Genomic DNA, 21168 nt, shown 5'->3' on the forward strand with positions numbered 1-21168 from the left:
GTAGGTTCCCCAGAGCTTAAAACTGGCTCAGCGAACCAAAGCCTCAGCTGTTGAGAAACTGGACTGATCTATACCTGCAGCAGAGCTGGCCCCGTATTGAGTATGTGTGAACAGGCTTCAAGAGCATACCCCTGCCCTGCCACGCCCGCTCTCCAGCCTCCCTCTCCGCTCTCTCAAGCACAGGGCCCTGTGCAGAAAATGGGCTCTGCAAAAAAATCCATTTCCAGCTGAGACACTAGAGACGTCCTTGTTGAGGTACGCTGTGATGTGCTGAACCGCATCATGGCTGGAAAACCAAGTCTGGGATTTCCAGTGTGTCTCAGATATTTTTTGCTAAAGCAAAAACGGTGGTTCCTCTTCCTCCTCCTTCCCAGCCCCCTCATCACCTTTTTCCAGGAGAATGAACGACACTGGACAGGTTGTAGACTAAGACATGGATGGGAGACCTGGGTTTTGGAACCAGCTCCCCTGCTGACCTGCTGGGTAACCCTGGGCATGTCACTTTTCTTCTTGGCCAGTTTTTTGTTTCCTCTATTTACATTTTAAGCTCTTTTGTGGCCAGGGCTGTCTCCAACTCTAGATCTGCACAGTTCCTCGCACAATGGGCCCTTGAGCTCAGTGGAGACCTCTAATTCTACTGTAATAATAATGTAGAAACTTAGCAAGGTGGTTTCCAGCTACTGCCTTCCACATGAGGACAATTCCCTGCCCAACCTCCTATGTAGACCCTCTCTCCTCCTGCCCCTCAACCAACCACTGGGTCCTTATCAGAATTCTCTCTAGGGACCACCAGCAAGGGCTCCACTGATCACTGCTGGCCCACGGACTTCCAGTCGAGAACTGCTGCCTTAGCCTAAGGAAGAAGGCCGGCATTAGACATTTTACATGGAAGGGTGCTCATGCCCAGATTCCCTTCTGCTAGTAGCTGCATGTTTTCCTGATTCATTTTACCTTGCTGAGTTCTTTCTGGTACTGTGGCATCTTCTTCAGCATCTGGGACAGGTCCCTCATAGTGGTCTGCAAGGAAAGGAGAGGGCATGACTTCCCCTGTGGTACCTTTGCCATCGTAGGGAGGAAGGCAAGGAGAGAAGGCACCAATGGGAGCATCACACTCCATGCCTTGTAACTCTCTTGGGCAGTTGTTCAAATGCATGGCTCTCTAGGGGGTGGGGTGTTGGGGGCAGTTCCCAGGATGTCCAAGTCTCCTCCTGGGCTGGCTAACCTTAGGAGCGGTAATAAGAGCTGTAGCTACAAAATCTAGAGAAAGGGGATCCAGAAGGTGGGGGAACATTTTTCCCCACACCCACCCAAATCCCAGTGCAATCGTGCACAGTCAGCTGGGGGCAGGATTTTTTTCTCCTTTCCCACAAGCTCTCATCAGGGCCAAGAGCTCAGCAGGGACCAGATATTAATATGGAGAGCAAGATCCTCCAAAGGATATTAAAAGAACCCGTGATACAAACCTTCATGCTTCAGAGCCAAACTCTAACTACTGGGGGTCAGGAAGAAACCTTCCCATAACTGCCTATTGCTGGGTTTCTTGCACCTTCCTCTGAAGCAGCTGGTGCTGGCCACCACCAGCGAGAAGATCCTGGACTAGATGGATCTCAGGTCTGATCCATTCTGGCATTCCTACGTCCCTAAGAGTCTGGTACCGTCCCCTGGCTGATGCAGGATACTGGGAGTGATGGAGCACTGACTGCATCCTGTAGGGCAAACCCTGTATTGCTAGAATGTGATGTTGATGGCCTCAGAGGAGAAACACCTGCTCCCTTTCTCCCCTTCCCCCCACACACCTGGAGCTCAGGACCATGCCTAGGGAGTTTATCAGCATTTGTGTCTCTCTAAACAACATGGATGGACTGCTGCCCTCTCCCTTGTTTCTAAAAGGGCTCAGGAATTTGAGGACTCTTGGTGCCTTGTGGGATTGGGCTTCAAGCTTCCATGCAGAACCTAGCCTCCCCCTTGGCCCCTGCTCATTCCTTGTGAATGTCTCTAACAGACCACTTCAGTGCATGAGGGGGGTCAGGTAACGGGAGCGCGGTTCCCACACGAGCCATGGCATCACCTTCTCGCCTGTGTTCATCCTCTTGCTGGAAGAAAATTCCTTTAGAGAGCGGGTGACCTCCCTGGAAAGAAGGGGGCACAATGATCAGCCATCTGCTCAGTCCCTATGCACGCTGGCTCCTGCCCACCCTACCCCTACCTCTGTCCCCTGCAGTTTCACCCACTTCCTCTCTCCAGCCTTCCACAGCCTCCTTGTGTGTTACTGGGGCTCGCTCGGGGGGCAGGGGGAGGGCAGGGTTGAAAGCAAGGGCCTAGGAATCCATGCCCTGTCATAAGATGGGTCCATCTGCAGCAGTAAGTGAGAACCAGTTCAGCTTAACGTCCATCCCCAGACAGCAAAGCCTACAGGGCCCTCAGCACAAGGCAGCAGACTGCACCAGAAACAAGTTTCCAGGAGGCAAAGATGCACCATATGAGTATAGAGGCTTCCTCACCCTCTCACGTCACTTGCTGAGCTGGAGGAGGAGGCAAGGGCTAGGCAGCGTAGAGGTGGGAAGGGGTCTGCAGGTTTGGGGTCTGCAGATAGGATGGGGGAAGGGAGAGGGCTGCAAACTTCTGGGGGATCTGGGCACAGTATATAGTGTTAATCGACCCGTGTCTGCAACAACACACGTGCAGCAGCCAAAGGTTAATCCTGTGCTGTGCCTCCGGCTCCGCTCCACAGGCACTGCGCTCCCTGTGTGCTGGGGATGGCCAGTGATCGCAGGAAGGGGTCCGCCCGCAGAGAGCGAAACAGCAGGGTTGAGATGCGCTGGCTGGGGAATGAGGGGGAAGTTTGGCCGTGAGTCTCAAAGCTGCTATGGTCAGGGGGGCAGCAGGTGCAGCACTGGGGTGTGCCCTCCCTAGCACTGCAGCCCGAATCCTCCTGAGACAGGACACCAGGCAAACGAGATTCATGGCTTTGCTCTTTGTCTCCGTTAGGGTGTGTCCATGTGGGTGGACAGACCCGCGAGCCCTGCTCAAGCCAGTGCACTAAAAACAGGAGAGTAACCCGGTTAGGTTAGGACCAGACTACAGGGGGGACTGCAGCTCAGGACTGGGGGTGCTGGCAGAGCTGTGCTGAAACGCACACCCAGCCTCTGTCTTCGCTTCTCCTCTTGCCAGTGGAATTAATTCCACCCGTGTTTAAGTACATGCTTGACCCTGCGTGGGGGAAGGGTGACTGACTGTCCCACCCACGGGCACGTGGAACAGGGTCAAGCACTTACTGGGACACCTCTGCAATGTGCTTGTGGCGCAAGGTGATCCAGAGGTCGTCATCCTCATCCAGGAGAACCTCCTTCACGCGGGCCTCTCCGATGCCGCTTGTTTCATACCTGCAGAAAAGAGCAGGGAGCGTCACATGGGAAAACTGACAGTGGGGGGGGAAACACGCCTCACTTCCTGCTTTTGATGGAGATAACCTCATCCCCTCCAGCACCTCCCCTCCCCCAGACCAGGCAGAGGAGAGACTCCCAGGGCCCAGGAGAGATTCCCTGCATGCCACAGAACATAGGCGCCGATTCCATAGGGGCTCCAGGGCTGGAGCACCCACGGGGAAAAATTAGCACCCACCAGCAGCCCTTCTGGTTGAGAAGCCCTTAATCAGCTCCTGCCACTCCAGTCCCAATCAAGGGGGATGGATTGGGGCTGGATGAATAGCCCTGTGCCTGCCCGGTCACTGGCTGCACCTGCCAGACCTTTTAGCCCAGAGTTGGGAGGAAGCCAGGGAAAATGGGGAGAGGTCAAGCATAGAAGGAAATAGGGGCTGCCTAGTCTGTTGCTGGCCAGGCCTGTTGTAGGCAAAGTAGCTGTGAAGCCTGTATATAGTTGGGAATTGGCAGCGGGAAACCTTTTGAGAATAAAGAGCATGGGTGTTGCACCAGCCTGAAGTGGCCCTGACTCATTGAAAAAGGAGGCTCAGGTGAACCTCGTTACAAGGATCCATCAAGCTGGGACCTGCCCGGAGCTGCAGGAATTAGGGTGTATTGTATATTGCATCTCCTGGGCTGTTTCCACTGTACTCACTTGTAGACATCGTTTTCGATGGGCAACAGGTCGTAACTCATAGCCTGGAAAGTCAGTTCATGCAGCACAGGAGACGAGGGGTCAAAGCCACGGTCCAGAATGAGGAGCTGGGAGCGAGCTTTGTCCGGACCCTGCCAAAACCAATTGCAAATCACTGTCACTGTGGATTCTCCATCCATTCGAATTGCTACGGTGGAAATCAGAGGTCACTTGCTGAAATGTGCTGGCTCAGCTACGCGTTAGTGGACTGGGTGCAGGAACCGCTGGGCGAAGCTCTGCGCCAGAGCAGAGAGATCGGCCTAGGCCGGTGGTTCTCAAACTCATTCCACCGCTTGTGCAGGGAAAGCCCCTGGTGGGCTGGGCTGGGCCGGGCCGGTTTGTTTACCTGCTGCGTCCACAGGTTCAGCCGGTCGTGGCTCCCACTGGCCGTGGTTCGCTGCTCCAGGCCAATGGGGGCTGCTGGAAGCGGTGCGGGCTGAGGGACGTACTGGCTGCCACTTCCAGCAGCTCCCATTGGCCTGGAGCCGCGATCGGCCGAACCTGCGGACGCAGAAGGTAAACAAACCAGCCGGGCCCGCCAGGGGCTTTCCCTGCATGAGCGGCGGAATGAGTTTGGGAACCACTGGCTTAGACGATCGGAATGGTCCCTCTCCAGCCTGATTTTTTTATGCACAAGCTTAAAGCAACGCTAGATATGTTCCACTTTGGAAACAAATCTGGAACTCCCTGATCACTGGGGGTATTTGCACCTGTTCTGAGCCAAATGTCCTGGTGTAGAGCAGAAGATGGTGCAATGGCCCTCCACATCCTGCTCCGCAAGCAGACATCTGCCAGCGGGACAGCAGTGTGCCAGGGCAATGCTCCCTGTCGGATGCTAAGGGAACCCTGGGAACCAGAGAGCTCTCCGTGCTGCTACTGCGGGAGCACCATCCGCAGAAGGCGCTAGGCGGAGCTTCTGTGTAAATCCACAGCAGCAGGTGATCTGTGTTCGTGTGTAGGCTAGACGTACTGACTAAGGGCTCAGATTTGATGTGCACTGGAAGGAGGACTGGCTTTTCCTATAGCCCAGCCATACAACCCATCAGAAGAACTTGAGAGGCTAGTGGATAAAGCCCTGGCCAAGGACATAAGGGTTCTATTTTTGGCTCTGCTGCTAACTTGTTGTGTGACTGTGGGCTGGCCCCTTCAACTCGGGTCTGCTTCCCCTCCCACGCTTTGACTGTCGTCCCTATTAGACTGTAAGCGCTTCGGGGCAGGGACTATGCACCTACATCGTCTAACACACTGGGCCCCTGATCTTGGTTTTGGGCTTTCAGATGCTGCCCTAATGTAAATAGTTATGAATCATCTAAGATTACAGTTGTCTTCCTTCTGCTCGCATCTGAAGCCTCTCATCTTACTGATACGTGGTAGGCTCTTGCCACTTTAGTAAGTACAGGCACACAGACGGGTCCACAGGTGAAACAAGAGGCAGAGCATCAGCAGTTTCATGACCTCCTGCTGCTCTAAGTGCTACGGCCAGTATCCAGCACCCTGCAGCCTGAACTCACCTCGCCCATGGTCGGATCGTCAGCCTTGTAGGCATCCAGTTTGTCCTGGATTAGCTGGGCCAGCATGGCATTGTCTTTGTATTCTCTAGCACAGAGGGGAGGGAAAGAAAGCTGTCAAGTCATTTTATTCCTCATGCACCTTCCAGCCTACGATGAGCGTTGATTATATTAGGAAGCTTGGCAAAAACAACCCAGACATGTAGATATCTTAAATCGGACCATTTCAACAGCTTCTAACGTCCAAGAATTGCAGAGCTCAGGGCCCATGTGGGAGAAGTAAGATAGGAGAATGGCTGGCTGTGTGGACCATAGTTCTCATGCTCATCACGGAGCTGGCAGGGTACAAGGAGAAGGTGTGGGTTGGATGGGGCTCTGACCAGGCCTGTGAAGCATACATGGCTTTAGCAGACTTTTTCCACTCTCCCCACCTCTCCTTGGAGAGCACTTGCTGCCTTCCCGGCACCTTCCCTACCCCACTTCTGGACCTAGTCTCAGCTGTTGGGGGTGCTGTGCTGAGGCGGAGAAAGGGGATTGCGCTTGGGTGGGGATAGTATAACAGGAAGGAAGGATTTTGAGCAGGGAACAGATGGAAACTGACATTAAGGAAATGGAAGTGAAGAAGGACTCGGACAGGAGGAGAAAGAGACAGTAGCCTGCAACTCTGGTTCTTCTTGATCTACTCCAGAGAAGCAGCCAAGGACAGGAAGTAATTCCAGCCCTGTCCAATTGAGGAGGTGTAGGGTGAGGATCTCAATGTATAGATACTTTGAGGAGAAGCCTTCAGTTCAGACCACCCCATGGGCCCAGCCTTACCCCCTGTATCGGACAGCTGGATATTCCTTCAGGGTGGCACACAGGGTGGCAATCTGTTCTGCCAGGCGTTCCAGCATTGGGTTCTTCAGCTGGGTCTTGTGGGGACTGTAGAAGCTTTGGAAAGAGTCAGCAGAATCCAAGGAGTAAACCTGGAGGGGATGGGAATGGCAGAGGTTGAGCTCAAATGTGAATGCAACACGAGGAGCACCCAAGGAATGGCTAGAGAAGACAGGGCTACCGGTTGTGTCACATCTGGTGATAATGGTACCAAGCGCTTACACAGCACTTTTCCTCAGTAGATCTCAAAGGAAGCCAGTGTCCTTATCCCCATCTTGCAGATGGGGAAACTGAGTCACCAGACAATGAAGAGATTTGCCCAAGCAGGCCAGAGGCAGAGCAGGGGATAGAAGCCAGGTCGCCTGAGTCCCTGTTGACTACTCTACTCACAAGGCAATACAGCCTCCCATCTACAGCAATGCTCCTTTTAATTCTTGTCTGACTCAAGGCATCGTACAGCACTTTGCAACACCCAACCCATTACTGATTCATGTCTGCAGGGAAAGCCAACAGCTGAGCATGCTCAGCACAGCCTGGGGCACAAGCACCAGCTTTCCTGCAAGGAGGGGGGTTATTGGCAGGAATGCTGTAGCTCGCCTCTGTTCACCCTGAAAAGCATGAGGGGTTGTCAGCTTTCCCCAGAGCCAGGCAGAAGGTAGCTTGTTTGAGTTGAATGCTCCAAACCTGTTCCCCACACCTCATCCCTTCCCAGCAGCCCCCCTGAGTTGAGCCGAATGCCTGAGTGACTCGGTCTCTTACGCTCATGTGACCAAGTCCCCTTCAAAAGTCTTTGGCGACTGGGCTAAAATTAGGCCTTGGTGCAAACACAAGCAGGCTGGAGACATGTACTGGCCGAGGCACCGCATCACAGGTACATAAGTACGGGCTTGGGGGAGGTGAGGGGCAGGCGCTTGATGCTGACGTGTGCTGCCTGCTGGATGATTCATGGAATGACGCTGGTCTATTGCTGGGAGGGGTCTGTTCTTCCCGTCTCCAAGGCACAAGGAAGGGGTGCAGGGAAGGGGACCCACCCTGGGTCTAGCACTGTAAAAGTTTGTTATTAGGCTGTTGCCAGCTAATTCTCCCATTCTGAAATGGCACCGTCCCTGCCAGCCGTGTCCATGCGTATTACAAGTCTCCTTCTGTGCCCAGTCCACTGAGGGTAGGTTACCAAGCTAGCCCAGGAGATTTAGCAGCTCGTGCTTTTGGCTCTAGAGGGCCCCAGTCCAGTCCCCGGTGTATTGGCCAAGCTAGTGGCCATCACAGAAGCATCTCCAGGGCTGCGTGAAAAGCAAAGTCGTCGCCTAATGGCGCTGCAGCAGCTGATGGGCAATCAAAACAACCACCGTGGGGTCCAGCCGGCAAAGAGGGATGGAGCAGGGGGCGAGGACAGCCACAGATGAAGGGATCATAGATAACTGCCCCTCTCAGACGAGCCTCCTGTTTAACTAGACGCAGCTGGCTGGCTGGAAATTCCCCATGAATTCCCTGACAGCGGTCACACACTTCCCCTGTGCCCACTCAGAGCCAGAGCAAGGCGGCTGCCTGGGTCCCCTGCAATATGCTGCCCATGCCGGAGAAGGGCCTACCAACTGCAACAATATAGCACCACAGCACGGGGGCCCAAGGACAAAGGGCTCGAACACGCAAAGCCGAGAGAGAATGTTCAGGTCTGGGTCCAGGTTTCAAACCTCCCAAAGGCTGTTTGGATCCAGGGGTTGGCCTGAACCTGTTATAAAGAGAAAACCACATGTAAACCCAGATCCACCTTGCAAAAGGTGGATCTGGGTTTGCATGTGGTTTTCACGCCCCCCCAGAGCTCAGGGATGTTTGGCCCTAGGGTTATGGCTCAGGCCCCTCTCTACAGACATTTGAAATCCTAATGACATATTCTCAGTAAATCTCACTGCAGCAGCTCACCTACAACCAGTATTATTAGCTATAGTACAGCGCTGCTCAGAGACCCTCACTGAGATCAGGGCCCCAGTGTACTAGGTGTTGTACAGACACAGAGTGAGGAATTTCCCCTCCTGCATATGCCCCTTTTATGCTGCTGCAAGGGTAATAGGACCATAAAAGCCCTGGTTCTAGCTGAGGGAGAATTCCCCTTCTGCAGAAACTGAGTCAGACTGCCACAGGACCTGCTCCAAAAGCTCTGGCCGAGGGGGCATGCTGGGGGCAGGGTGGGATGCTAGAAGGGATGGGGCTGTGGTGGATGCCATGATTCTGTGTTTACCTGGGGCTTGCTACATTTCAGCTCAGAAGCGAGAGAACACAGAGGTGGCTTAATGCCACGTCAGCTCACTTCTCCAGCCTGCCAGTTACACGCTGGGCCTCCCAGAGGCCTCACACACAATCAGACCCAGGAAGAGACACATCCCGGCCTCCCAGAACTGACGCTCCGAATAGAAAAGGCAGGGGAAACAGGTGCAGAGACTCGCTCGAGGTCATGCAGCAGGTCACGGGTAGGATAGAATCAGGTCTCTAGTCTCCTGATTCCCAGCCCTGGCGCCATGACCATGCTAGCTCTCTCCTTAGCATCAATCTCTCAGTGTAAACACCCACTCCCAAGCTGGCAGCAGGAGCAGGCAGAGCAGGAGAGGCGAAGCACAAGCCGATCCTTTCCCTGCAGTAGTAGAAGCTGGCTTGGAGGGGAGGGGAAACCAAATGATTTGGGGCCAGTACCGCTAAGGCTGTCCCTGCCAACAACCCCATGATAAGAAGATGCCAAGTCCTGGTGTCAGCTGCTGGCACAGCTTTATTCCCCGAGGGCACATTTGGCTTGGCCAGCTAGGCTAATCCCTGCAACCCTTGGGATTTAAAGAGTTAATGGCTCTGAAGGTTGACTGCCATCTGTTTCTAGTCACGTGGGCCACCCCCAACAGCGCAAGGGCCTGCTCCCCAGCAGATGGCACAAAGTTTCACCACTCCTGTGCCCTGGACTCATTGGCCCATCCCTGGTGGTACCCAAGGAGACAGCCAATGACAGGCGATAGCATGGGGTAGGGGTGGAGCACAGGGTGAATACACAACCAAGGATCAGACCTGAGAAATAATCGAGGGAGACAGGGCTGAGAGAGCAGGGCAGGAGGTAAAGAACAGCCCTGGGAAAAGGGTGTTAGTAATTTAATATCTCATTTCAGGCTGTTCCAAAAACTCTCCTCCTCCAGGGAACCCAAGGCCGAGCTACAGAGCAAACCCCATGGAGCAATATGCCCCAGCTAGCGAACCTAGAACATTTTCCTTTCCAACCCTCCTGTGCCATTCGGGGTCTCCTCGGGAAGGCGTGCTAGGCTGATCGCTACTCTTTTGCCCTGTTCCGGACTCACCTGGGACTCGTAAGGAAGGAAGGCTATGTTGATTTCTGTCAGGGTCTTGATGACTTTGGCCGCACGAGATTTCACCAGTTCATTAAACAGGGCATCGGGGCAGGCTGGGAAGAGAAGGAGAACCAGAACATTCAGCAGCGATTTTAAATCCTTGAGTGCCTCATACCCAAAGGCCAAAATCAAGGTCAAAAACAACCACACAGGTATCAAACCCATCCTGAGAAAGGCCCCGATAAATCCAGAGGGGGTGGCTAGCCTTATTCCAGTGCCCATAAAACACTCTTAAGGCTGGTGCTTATGGTCCCGAGGACCAGCAATACAACTGTCTCCTTGGGGACCCCCAGACCAGTGAGGAACCACGTTCACACTCAGCGGGCGCTGTAGCATTAATAAGGACTTCTCTAGCACTTTCCACCCCAGGATCGCAAAGCACTTCATGCACATTGTTCGTGAATTTGGCCTCCCTGCGAAGTGCAAAGAGACCATGGCAAAGAGAATGGCATACACGCCAGATCAGTAGCATTAGCTCTGTTTTGCAGATCAGGTGCAGTGATCTGAGAGGTGTTGTGATTTGCCCATCATTGCACAGGAAGAGCTGCGGAGGGCTCATGTCTAGTTGGCAGCCGGTATCAAGCGGAGTGATCCAGGGGTCGGTCCTGGGGCCGGTTTTGTTCAATATCTTCATTAATGATCTGGAGGATGGTGCGGATTGCACCCTCAGCAAGTTTGCAGATGACAATAAACTGGGAGGAGTGGTAGACATGCTGGAGAGTAGGGATAGGATACAGAGGGACCTAGACAAATTAGAGGATTGGGTCAAAAGAAATCTGATGAGTTCAACAAGGACAAGTGCAGAGTCCTGCACTTAGGATGGAAGAATCCCATACACTGCTACAGACTAGGGACTGAGTGGCTAAGCAGCAGTTCTGCAGAAAAGGACCTAGGGGTTACAGTGCATGAGAAGCTGGATATGAGTCAACAGTGTGCCCTTGTTGCCAAGAAGGCTAACAACATTTTGGGCTGTATAAGTAGGGGCATTGCCAGCAGATTGGGGGACATGCTCATCCCCTTCTATTCGACATTGATGAGGCCTCATCTGGAGTACTATGTCCAGTTTTGGGCCCCACACTACAAGAAGGATGTGGAAAAATTGGAAAGAGTCCAGCGGAGGGCAACAAAAATGATTAGGGGTCTGGAGCACATGATTTATGAGGAAAGGTTGAGGGAACTGGGATTGTTTAGTCTGCAGAACAGAAGAGTGATGGGGGATTTGATAGCTGCTTTCAACTACCTGAAAGGGGGTTCCAGAGAGGATGGATCCAGGCTGTTCTCGGTGGTGGCAGATGACAGAACAAGGAGTAACGGTCTCAAGTTGCAGTGGGGGAGGTTTAGGTTGGATATTAGGAAAAATGTTTTCACTAGGAGGGTGGTGAAGCACTGGAATGGGTTACCTAGGGAGGTGGTGGAATCTCCATCCTTAGAGGTTTTTAAGGTCAGGCTTGACAAAGCCCTGGCTGGGATGATTTAGTTGGGGATTGGCCTTGCTTTGAGCAAGGGGTTGGACTAGGTGACCTCCTGAGGTCCCTTCCAACTCTGATATTCTATGATTCTATTACTGCAGATCCCCTGCCTCTTAGGCCTCTACTTACGCTGCTAGGCTATTGTTCTCCCAGTAGAGCCTTGAAGCCCCAGTCGAGATCAGGGCCCTATTGTGCTAGGTGTGGCACAAACACAAAGTGAGAGACAGCCACTGTGTGAAAGAACTTGCCATCAAAACAGACAAAAGACTGGCGGGGCAGCAATCTCTGCCAGCGAGGGGCTGCGCCTTTCCTTGGGACCCTGTCAATTATCAAGCTGTCCCCGAGGACCAGAATTTCTCAGAACTGAGCTAAAACCACAGAGCCTTCAATCCTGCCTTGATAGACTCCAGAGAAGGGGAAAGGGTGAGAGGAGAGATGGGAAAGCAGTTACTTGAAGAGGAGAGAGGAAGTGAAATGTCCTTCTCTGCATCCTTGGAATGACCTGTTGGGAGGAGGAATTCCCATCATTTAGGGAATCAGTGCTCTCTCATAGGCAGCAAATAAAGGAAGTGACCCAAACCCCACTGAAGCAATGGAAATCTTTCCATTGACTTCAGTGGGCTTTGAATCAGCTCTGAAGTGTTGATGCCTTGGAAGGTTCTTCTGTCCTCTCTAGCCAGGGGAGCAGGTGGCTGAGTATACTGCAGATGAGCAGAGGAAGTCTTTTCAACTTTCCAAATTCCAAATTCACTCACCAGACCAACGGACACCCTGGTTTGAGACCATTGTATCTAATGCTGTTTGCTCTGGTTGAAATTTCCCAGCTACGAAATTATTCACTGGGTGATAGTCCCACATGGTCTCCAAAATCTCCTTTGTAAACTATCTCCTGTCCCCTGCACTAGCTCCAACCTGGGTTCTCTCTGTCTCTGGGGACAACTTCAGCAGTAATTCACTTATGCATGCCCCCGCCAGCTTTTCTCCTGAAACAGTGCAAAGAAATGACACCCCAGGGTGACGCATTCTAATCTCCGTGACAGGGTGTAATGTCAGAGTGATGGTACTGACATTAGGGGGGCTGCTCCAGATCTACACCAGTATAACAGAGCAGAATATGACCCACACTGTCCCGTGCAAAAATGCAGCAGTGCCCTTAAGCATGTGGGCCATGAGGCATCATTCTACTACACCAGTTTTATGCAAATGTGACTCCAATGAAGTCAAGGGAGTCCCACCAATGTAATTGTGAGGTAACAGACAGAGAATCAGGATCGTGGGACTTAAATTAATCACTGGCGTAACTCCACTGACTTCAGTAGAGTTACATATCTGGAGGGCATTTAGCCCTGAACAGCTAGAAAAGGGCTCTTGGAAGAAATATTCCCTTCCAGAAACCCCTGCCCTGAGAGGGGGTGATCAAGAGCAAGGGGATGAATGCAGGCACAGGCTGAACATGGGGAAGATTTCCTAACAATAAGGCCTATTTAGAGTGTGCAGTAGTTTCCCGTGGGAACTGGTGAACACTCCATTGCATGAGTCATTTAGCTTAGACTAGACACAGTCTTTGCACATATATGAGAGAGAAAAACCTTGCACAGGATGGGGGATGAGTTGGATTCATGTACAGGGCTTTCCCCAGCTTTGATTTCTAGGATTTCTTCAAGGCATTTTACAAATCTCAGACAAAGGTTGCCGCAAATCTCCTACGTGCAAGTCTTTCTTGTTTCCTGCCATGCTCTCGCATCTCCTTTGCATTATGGAAGTCACAGTGTATCAGGAGCCCAGACTACAAGGCACCAGAGAAATGGAAGCAGCGTACTTACAGTCTGTGAAGAAGACATGTGCAGCCCTGTACTTGGCAGTAGGGGGATCCTTGAAGTCATTGATGAGTGAATGGACAGACTACAGGAGAAAAAGGAAAAAGAAAAGCTGACGTGAGGCTGGACACCACAAATCAGGATTAGCATCATTAGACACTTAACCCAGCTGGTGCATTGGCCGGTTTCAGTAATCACAATGTGTGCCATGCTAGGGAATCATCCACTGGCTCTGACCCATTGGCTTAGGAGACAGATATTTATACCATCTCAATTGTAAATTTCAGTCCAATGCGTTCAGGAGCTGAAGTGCCAAGAAACTCTGGGGCAGCATTAAGATAAATGATCTAGGTTGAGATTACTTCATTTTGACGGCAGTTGTATGGCTAAATCCCCTGGCTGGCTTTGAAAATCTTCACCCCAGACCGTGCCACTTTACAACACAAGGGGAGGGGAGGACTGGTTCTCTCTCTGAGAGAAGCTCGCACTGCTCCACGCCCTGGCTGGGCACTGCTGTGATAAATTTCACACCGCTGAAGTCCCGCAGCACTGCTGTTAGAAAACTCATGGTGCAAGGTTTCCAGCTGGCCACTGCTAGAAGTCTAACAGGCCTGGGCTGTACCCTGCTTGGTGCAAGCTCACACGACTGGAGGCCTACCAGTGCAAGGTACCTTACTCTGCTGCACTGCTATTACTGAAGCAAAAAGCATAGTACGTTTCAAATAAAGGATTTAACATTTATGTGCATAATAAGATACAGGAAATTGGATCAGAGGGACAATTGGTGTGATAGGATCAGGAATTTCCCCATGCCCACTGTTTGTTTTCACCCACTTAGCATGAGCAGAGCTCTGTTACCATAGAACATGCTTGTAATTTTGCCAGTCATCTCTTACAAGTGAAAACTATGTTCAAGTACCACAACATTAGCCAGAAAGGCTTCAAAGCCTCCCCTGAATGAGGTTAAACTGACCCACAGCAACTCAGTTGGTACAGCACGATTTTGGTTATAAGATGATCCTTAGAGCTGGATGGAAAAATGCAGATGGAATTATTTCCCATCCCAATCAAAACACTTCACCAAATCATGTTGATTTCATCACATTTTCAGTTTGGGAGAAAAACGGAGTGGGGGAGGGAAGGATTCCAGAAATGTTGAAACGTCCCGTTTTGACATTTTCAGAATGAAACATTTTGGTTCTTCATTACATTCATTACATTCAAAACAACTTTTTGTTTTGGGGTAGGGGGGTTGTTAGTTTGTATTGTACTACGTGTTTGTGTAGAAATGAAATGTTTCAATCAATCCAAAACTACTTTTTTTCTCAGAATTTTCTTTTGCGGAGTGTTGTGATATTTTGGGGCTTTGTTCCAAATTGGAATGGAAAAAAAACAATCAAATCCTGAAATCTTTTGTGAAACTGAATTTCCTTCCTCTGCACAGCTCTAATGATCATTGCTGATGCCTGTAAGTGCTTTCTAGGGCACTGCCATCCATTCTTATCCTGGCACTGACAATGACCCCATTTGGCACAGATGCTACAACCAAACATGATTAGCTTTCACCAGACCCGGTACAAGACACTCCCATGCTGGAGAGTCACCTTATCAGACGGGGTGATGAGGTACACGGCCTCCAAGGTGGGGAGCGGCTCTCGGCGCTTGTTGATGTCTTCCACAACTGCACAAGAAACACAACCAAGACACAGGGGATTGGTCTAACAGGCGACAGGAGAGGGGCTGCCTATTTTCATTGTATATAGCTATATATTGTGTATAGATCTGTACCGCTGTGACCTAGATTCTCTTATCTAATAACTGCCTTTTGGTCATGCCTAACCAACACAGCAAGTCCCAATGACAGAAGAGCTGTGGTTCCACCAACCTCTCAACACCCAAATGAAAAGGTTCCCAGCCATTAGCTTGCTCCTACCATGCCCCCAAGGGGAGGATCAAAGGGACAGTAAACTCTAGAGACCATGGTGCTTATTGCTCCATTCTGCAAGACAGCCACTCCCCTTAAAGCGCAACTGTATTGTACAGGAACTGCTCAGTGCATTACAGCTGGGATACTGTAGGGTCTGGGACCTGTCCTGGAGAACCCTTTTTTTTTTTCCAAGGGTTGATTTTTTTAGTGATAGCTCTTTCCATCCTATAAATATATTTATTACTATTCTCCCTGAATCATAACGCTTGTGAAAGATGCTCTGGAGAGTGGAGTCCTCCGTTCATAGACAAGACTGTGCCAGAGGCAGATGTGCCAGCTTTCCCCAAGGAACCTCATCCTTATCCAGGGAAGGTCAACTGGTTGTGTTGATTGGCCCGCACGTTGTTTGTGTATGTGGTGCTGGGCTTGAGCTGTTCAAGATGGTTCTTCTCGAAGTTGTGGCCAACCACTCTTACAGTGTGGCACCATGCAATGGGGTTAGTCACCAGTTGCTTGAAGCCTGGGTAAGAAATGTTCCTTTTGTGCAAATTTTGTTCAGAGAATCTTTGAAGTGTTTCATCTGCCCTCCACGCAATATAGACTATAGCCAGATCTTAATTCAGAATATAGAATTTGTTTTGATAGATGGATCCCAGACATACAGATTACATGACCAGTCCATCTCAGTAGGGTGCAAATCAGATGAGCCTTGATACTGCCTCAACTCACATGTCGGACATCTGGCCCTGCCTCCTGATGCCCAGCAATAGTCATAGGTGTCACAAATGGAAACTGTCAAGCTATTTAATGTGCTGTAGATAACAGGTCCGTGTTTCACATGAGAATATGTTTAAAGTGGACGAGTAGTTGTGCATCAATTCACACACTCTCTCTATCAGCAAGACCATTTCCAGTGGTACGGTAAAGTTCTATATCTGGCTACCAGTCCCCTGAGCCACCTGGTCCCTTGCAAAACAACCTCTTCCATAGACCCTCCTGCACTGCTGAGCTGCAGAAGTTCCTTTTCCCATGTGAGCTACCCCAATCCTTCCAAACCCCTGTGATTAAATGACCCTCAGCACCAGTAGAAGCCCAGACCCTCAGCACCGGCAGAAGCCCAGGGGAAATCAGGATCTGGATCTTTAGTGATAAAATCCAAATTTTTTTGTGTTAAAAATAAAATAATGAGGCAGGAAATAGTGCTAGCCCAAACCTCTGAAAAACCATTGAAGCTTCAGGGCCTGGTGCCATTTGAACAAATGTTAGACCACAACCTGCTGTTCTTGGGGGCAGACCCTCAGCTGTTGTAGGTTGTTATAGCTCCATTGACCTCAATAGAACAGTGGCAATGCACATCAGCTGAGGATTTATAAGGACCAATATATATTGCAGCTTGCAACTGCTATCTGGTTCCAATTCTCCTCCCCCTCATGCTGGTGTAAATCTGGAGTTGCATGCTGATGGAGCCACTGTGGTACAAGAGGAGAATCAGGCCCTGTAAGCAAAGGTAGGACAAGTAGCAATGGGCTTAATCTGCAGCAAGAGAGATTTAGGTTAGATATTAGGAAAACCTTTCTAACGATAATGGTAGTTATGCTCAGGAACAGGCTTTCAATAGAGGTTGTAGAATTCCCATCACTGGAGGTTTTTAAGAACAGACTGGACAAACACCTGGCAGGGACGGTCTAGATTTACTAGATCCTGCCTCAGCATAGGAGGCCGGACTAGATGACTTCTCAAGGTTTCTTCCAGCCCTACATTTCTATGACTCTGTCAAGATCAAAATAAGCCATGGTCAGACGTTACAACATATCAGAAAGGATCTCCTTGAAATGACTTTTTCCACCCTGAAAACAAACTAACCCCTCAATCTGGAGCTTCTCACTCCACATCCCACAGGAAGTCTGGTGGATCTATCAGTATACCTTGAAGATCATAACTTACTTGGTCCTTTTGGGGGCAAAATTTCCATTAGCTCAATAGGCCCAGTAAGGACTATTAGATTTGTTTCCATTGCCCTCCTGCCTAGAAGCATCTGCTCGAGGTCAGAGCCTCTTTGTGCTAGGTGCTGTACATGCATAGGATGAAGGGGCAGGCTCGGCAGCAACTACCTTCCAATCTGTGCTGTTCAGAATGTACTGACCCTTCTCTGGTCGCTATTCTGGGGGCATTCCCATAACAGGATCTTTGTTTGCCTGGGAGTCCCACTTGCTCCTACAGCTTCTTGCCATCCCCCACACTCAGTTCTGGTTCTGCTTTCACTTGCCCTGGTGTAAAGCAGGAGCAACCCAGACTGAAGTCAGTGGAGTTACCCCTGGTGTAAACTTGCTGGGAGAGGAAAATCAGGCCCTAGATCCAATTTTTGTCATGTTGCAATAGGGCTGTGCGTTGGGGCAAATGCCATGAAAACCAGCATCCTTTGGTCAAATGCCAGTCACTTGAATGGCTCCATATCTGTGTTTTACATTTTTTTTCTGCTGGTTTTTTCAATTTCGCCGAGAGCTATTTATGGGGCTGAAATACAACGATGTCAGGTCTCAGGTTTCCAGCAACCAGGAACTGAAATAACACCAAGAGACAAGCTCCTCGTGCTATCCCAGCCAGGTGAGTCATTCAGAGAAGTGGGTGAAAAATCTCACCGCAAACAATGAGACTTTGACATACAACCGAGTGGGTTACCACGGAATACTGCACCTCCCGGTGGGAATGCCGGCAATACAGCCATGCAAATATCCTTAGTAACAATAGCTCAGTGGAAGAGAGACTCACAATCCATTTACCTCCTGGGTTTAAGGGGTCACACTGGCATAGTCTGCCCAGTGTATCTATCCAGGGCCATAGTGGCCACCTGGGGAAGAAATGAAGCTCGAAACTCACTAGCTGTATAGGAACATTTTCAGTGTGCCGGGGGCTAAGAGAGATACGTGAGATCCTGGTGAGGCCCAGTGGCAAAGCCCTGTCCAGGACAGATGAGCAGACTGAAGCACTGCAGCTGATTCAGAATAAAATGGGGGCAATGGGTGGAGTGAGACAAGCTGCCATGGGAAGATGCTGGTCTCCCAACTCCTCCTGATCACCTGTCTCCCAGTGCCAGCCAGAGCAGAATGGGAGTGTCAGGGGGCATGGAACTCACTTGTTATCCCCTCCGTCATGATGTCGGTCATCTTACAGCAGGAAGAGAGCATGCGCATGCTGAGCTGATCCACCACCAGCACCTGGAGCGGGAGAGACACCGAGTGAGCAGGCAGCACAGCGACTGAGTCCGGGGGGATCAGGCATCAGGTTGCACCTGCTGTAATTCGGTGCTTCTGACAGTAAAGTGACCCTGACTTGGCCCAGCATAGCAAAGGGGCCCAAACGCAGGCCTCTGCCACACCACTCTGCCAGTGTATCTCAGTGCCGCCATGCAGCACACCCAGCTTTCCCTAGAGCTAAACTCACGCTGGGCTCTGGGTTGCCACAGAACTCTGCCAATGGCCCACTGCAACGCCCTGCAGCACCTGCTGCTAGTCCTGTCCTTTGTTGGGCAAACGGGCCAGGAGAGGTGTCATTCTTTCCCTCAGCCATTTTCTTTTGGCCTCCCCATCCTTGTATGGCAAACTGACTGCAGTGCAGCCCCATAGCCACCGCTGGAAGGAGGGATGCACGGAGCCAGAGCAGGATCCCCAGGAGGGCTGGTGCTACACGTTACTCATCGTGTTTGGCAATTTTAGCATCCCTCCAGCTTGCCTCATTGCCCTCCACTGGGCCAGCAACTCCCAGGCTACTTCCAACCCCACCCCTTCCTCCATATTCCTGCCTGCCCCCTTCCAACTCTCTCTGCAGCCCCCCACTCACCTTCCACTCGCCCTTCTTCTTCACCTTCCTGATGACATCATGCATGATCTCTGCAAAAGGGACAGAAAAGGTGGATGTTAGTTCACACCAGCTTTCTGAGGGTCCTGGGCACTGAGCCCTTTACTCCCCTAGCTTCATCCTCCTTGGCCGCAAGAGTGCCAGGCTGATCAATACTCTGCTTGCATGCAGGGAATAATAACAACAACAATAACACCCAGCTTTTTCATCTACAGAGCTCAAAGCACTTCACAGAAGAGGTCAGTACCATTATCCCCATTTTACAGGTGGGGAAACAGAGGCATGGAAGTGGATTTGTCCCAGGTCATCCAGCGGGCTAGTATCAGAGTTGGGAATAGAACCCAGGTCTCCTGAGTTCCACTCCAGTGCTGTATTCAGTGCATGATACTGCCTCTAAAGTGCTCCCCACCCAGAGGTGATGTCTAAGGGGATGGCATTTGCTTGTCAGTGAGTGGGTCCGTGTGAATGACAAGCGGAAGGGCCGGAAGAAGGAGTGAATTCCCTACTGGAGACTTTCTTACACCGTCTGAGCTACCACCACTTCTGAACCAGGCTGTGACCTCTAACTGCTGTGCCTGGGATCAGTCACATGGTAAGAGCTGGCTCACGGCCATTCCAGAGGCAGCTGCAGCAGGGCCATTTGAGCACTCTGGGCATCTGCATCCATCCTGCCCAAGGGGCCGATGAGCAGCACTTGATTTGTGCTCCTTTCCTGAGGACAGCACTAGTGTCATTTATTTTGAAATTGTGGGAACACAAAGAATCTGCTGTGGGACATGCCAAGTCAGCAGAACAAGCAGTCTGACCGAGACAGGAGGAGAGAGAGGAAAGGGAGAGGGGATTATTGTAATAGAAAGACACCACTGCCCCCCACTCCCTACCCCATTCAAGGAGCAGCTATGCAGTCTCAGGCAGAGCAGGGCAGAGAAAGATCATCCCATTTCATGGAGAATTTTGAAATTGCAAAATTGGGTTTTGTTCTGATTTGGACTGAAACAAAAAAGTTTGAAATTCTCCCATAAAGGAAATGGAGCCCCAGAGCTGTGGATGTTGGAGATGCTCAGCTACAAGGTAGTCCACTACGCCACAGAGCCCTGTTCTCCCTGACTTTGAGGTCATCCGACTGATGGGCCTTGCGGTCGCTGCCAACCAACGGAAAGACGCCCATTGACTTCAATGGGCTTTGGAGCAGGTCCCAAGTGAGGCTGGGTATTCCAGAGCCCTCAGAAAGCTCATAGCCCAGTTCATAGTGATATCAGGAGGGCAACCGAAGTTATCCTGGTGTCAGTCCTGAGGGGGTGGTGTCCCTGTCAGATACCCCAAATCTGCTCTGACCACCCAAAAGAACTCACCTAAACACAGTAAAATCTGGTAACAGCAGTAGCCAAAAGGGCTGCTAAAATTCTGCCATTGTGGGAAGTGGTTGCTCAGCAAAGAGGGCTCTTCCAGGGACTGAGATTTAACAGGCCTCAAGGGCAGGTGGCCAGATCAGAGTTTCCACACTCCAATATTCTTCAGGCACTGGATTTCCCTCGTCCTCTTTTCACTTTTAAACCAAGCAGACAGGAGTCGAACTCATCTTTCTGCAGCTGAGGCCTGCTCTGTGCAAATATTCGAGTAACAAAAGCCTCCAAGTAGGGCACTCCCTCAGAGCAGCCCTGGGCACTGCTCAACTGGCCCGCTAGACTGGAGCTTTTTAATCCAACGCACGAAGAAAACAACAAAGGATTTAGAGCCCCTTTTAGAAACAAGAACCAAGCAGCTTGAGCCATTCCCTTATAATCCTTGGCAATCGCATTTCACCTCCCATTTAGGTCTGTCTTATGCAACCAGAGGCGACAACATCACACAGTCCCTCACACGCCCGGCTCACTCCACTTTCACCGTTGGAGCATCTTGGCTCCCACTAGTCCAAGCTCTAGGGCTAAGGAGAGTCTGCAGCATCCCGTCCCATCTGTCTCCATCCGTCCCCAGATTGCTCTGGGTTCTACCTTAGCCCCAAGGCCTGACTTGCCTTTGCACGCCTGTTACGGTCATACAGAGAGAGTGTGAGTGGCTGATGATGAAGGCAACGATTTTGTCACAGAGGTCAGGGAAGTCACAGAATCCATGACTTCCAGAGACCTCTGTGACATCAATCCGCGGCCGCTGGGAACTGCAGGGTCCCCCCGCTGCCCGGGGCAGCCGGGAGCTGTGGGGTAGCCCCACCACCTGAGCAGCGGAGCC

At 51.1% G+C, this 21168-nt stretch overlaps 1 protein-coding gene across 2 annotated transcripts in view; it reads right to left on the minus strand.

Annotated features, from left to right (window-relative positions):
* The window catches only part of LOC127035974 (syntaxin-binding protein 1), a 65248-nt gene that overhangs the window by 20869 nt on the left and 23211 nt on the right, over nucleotides 1-21168 (minus strand). For both annotated transcript variants that reach the window (XM_050926354.1, XM_050926353.1), the window contains exons 2-12: nucleotides 18925-18974; nucleotides 18221-18302; nucleotides 14765-14841; nucleotides 13167-13245; nucleotides 9824-9927; nucleotides 6438-6586; nucleotides 5625-5709; nucleotides 4075-4205; nucleotides 3276-3383; nucleotides 2069-2129; nucleotides 952-1017 (exon numbers count right to left, since the gene is read on the minus strand). In XM_050926354.1, coding sequence (XP_050782311.1) covers nucleotides 952-1017; nucleotides 2069-2129; nucleotides 3276-3383; nucleotides 4075-4205; nucleotides 5625-5709; nucleotides 6438-6586; nucleotides 9824-9927; nucleotides 13167-13245; nucleotides 14765-14841; nucleotides 18221-18302; nucleotides 18925-18974 — 992 coding nt within the window. The remainder of the gene's footprint in view (nucleotides 1-951; nucleotides 1018-2068; nucleotides 2130-3275; nucleotides 3384-4074; nucleotides 4206-5624; nucleotides 5710-6437; nucleotides 6587-9823; nucleotides 9928-13166; nucleotides 13246-14764; nucleotides 14842-18220; nucleotides 18303-18924; nucleotides 18975-21168) is intronic.

Source organism: Gopherus flavomarginatus, chromosome 17, assembly GCF_025201925.1.
Source record: "Gopherus flavomarginatus isolate rGopFla2 chromosome 17, rGopFla2.mat.asm, whole genome shotgun sequence".
Taxonomy (NCBI): domain Eukaryota; kingdom Metazoa; phylum Chordata; order Testudines; family Testudinidae; genus Gopherus; species Gopherus flavomarginatus.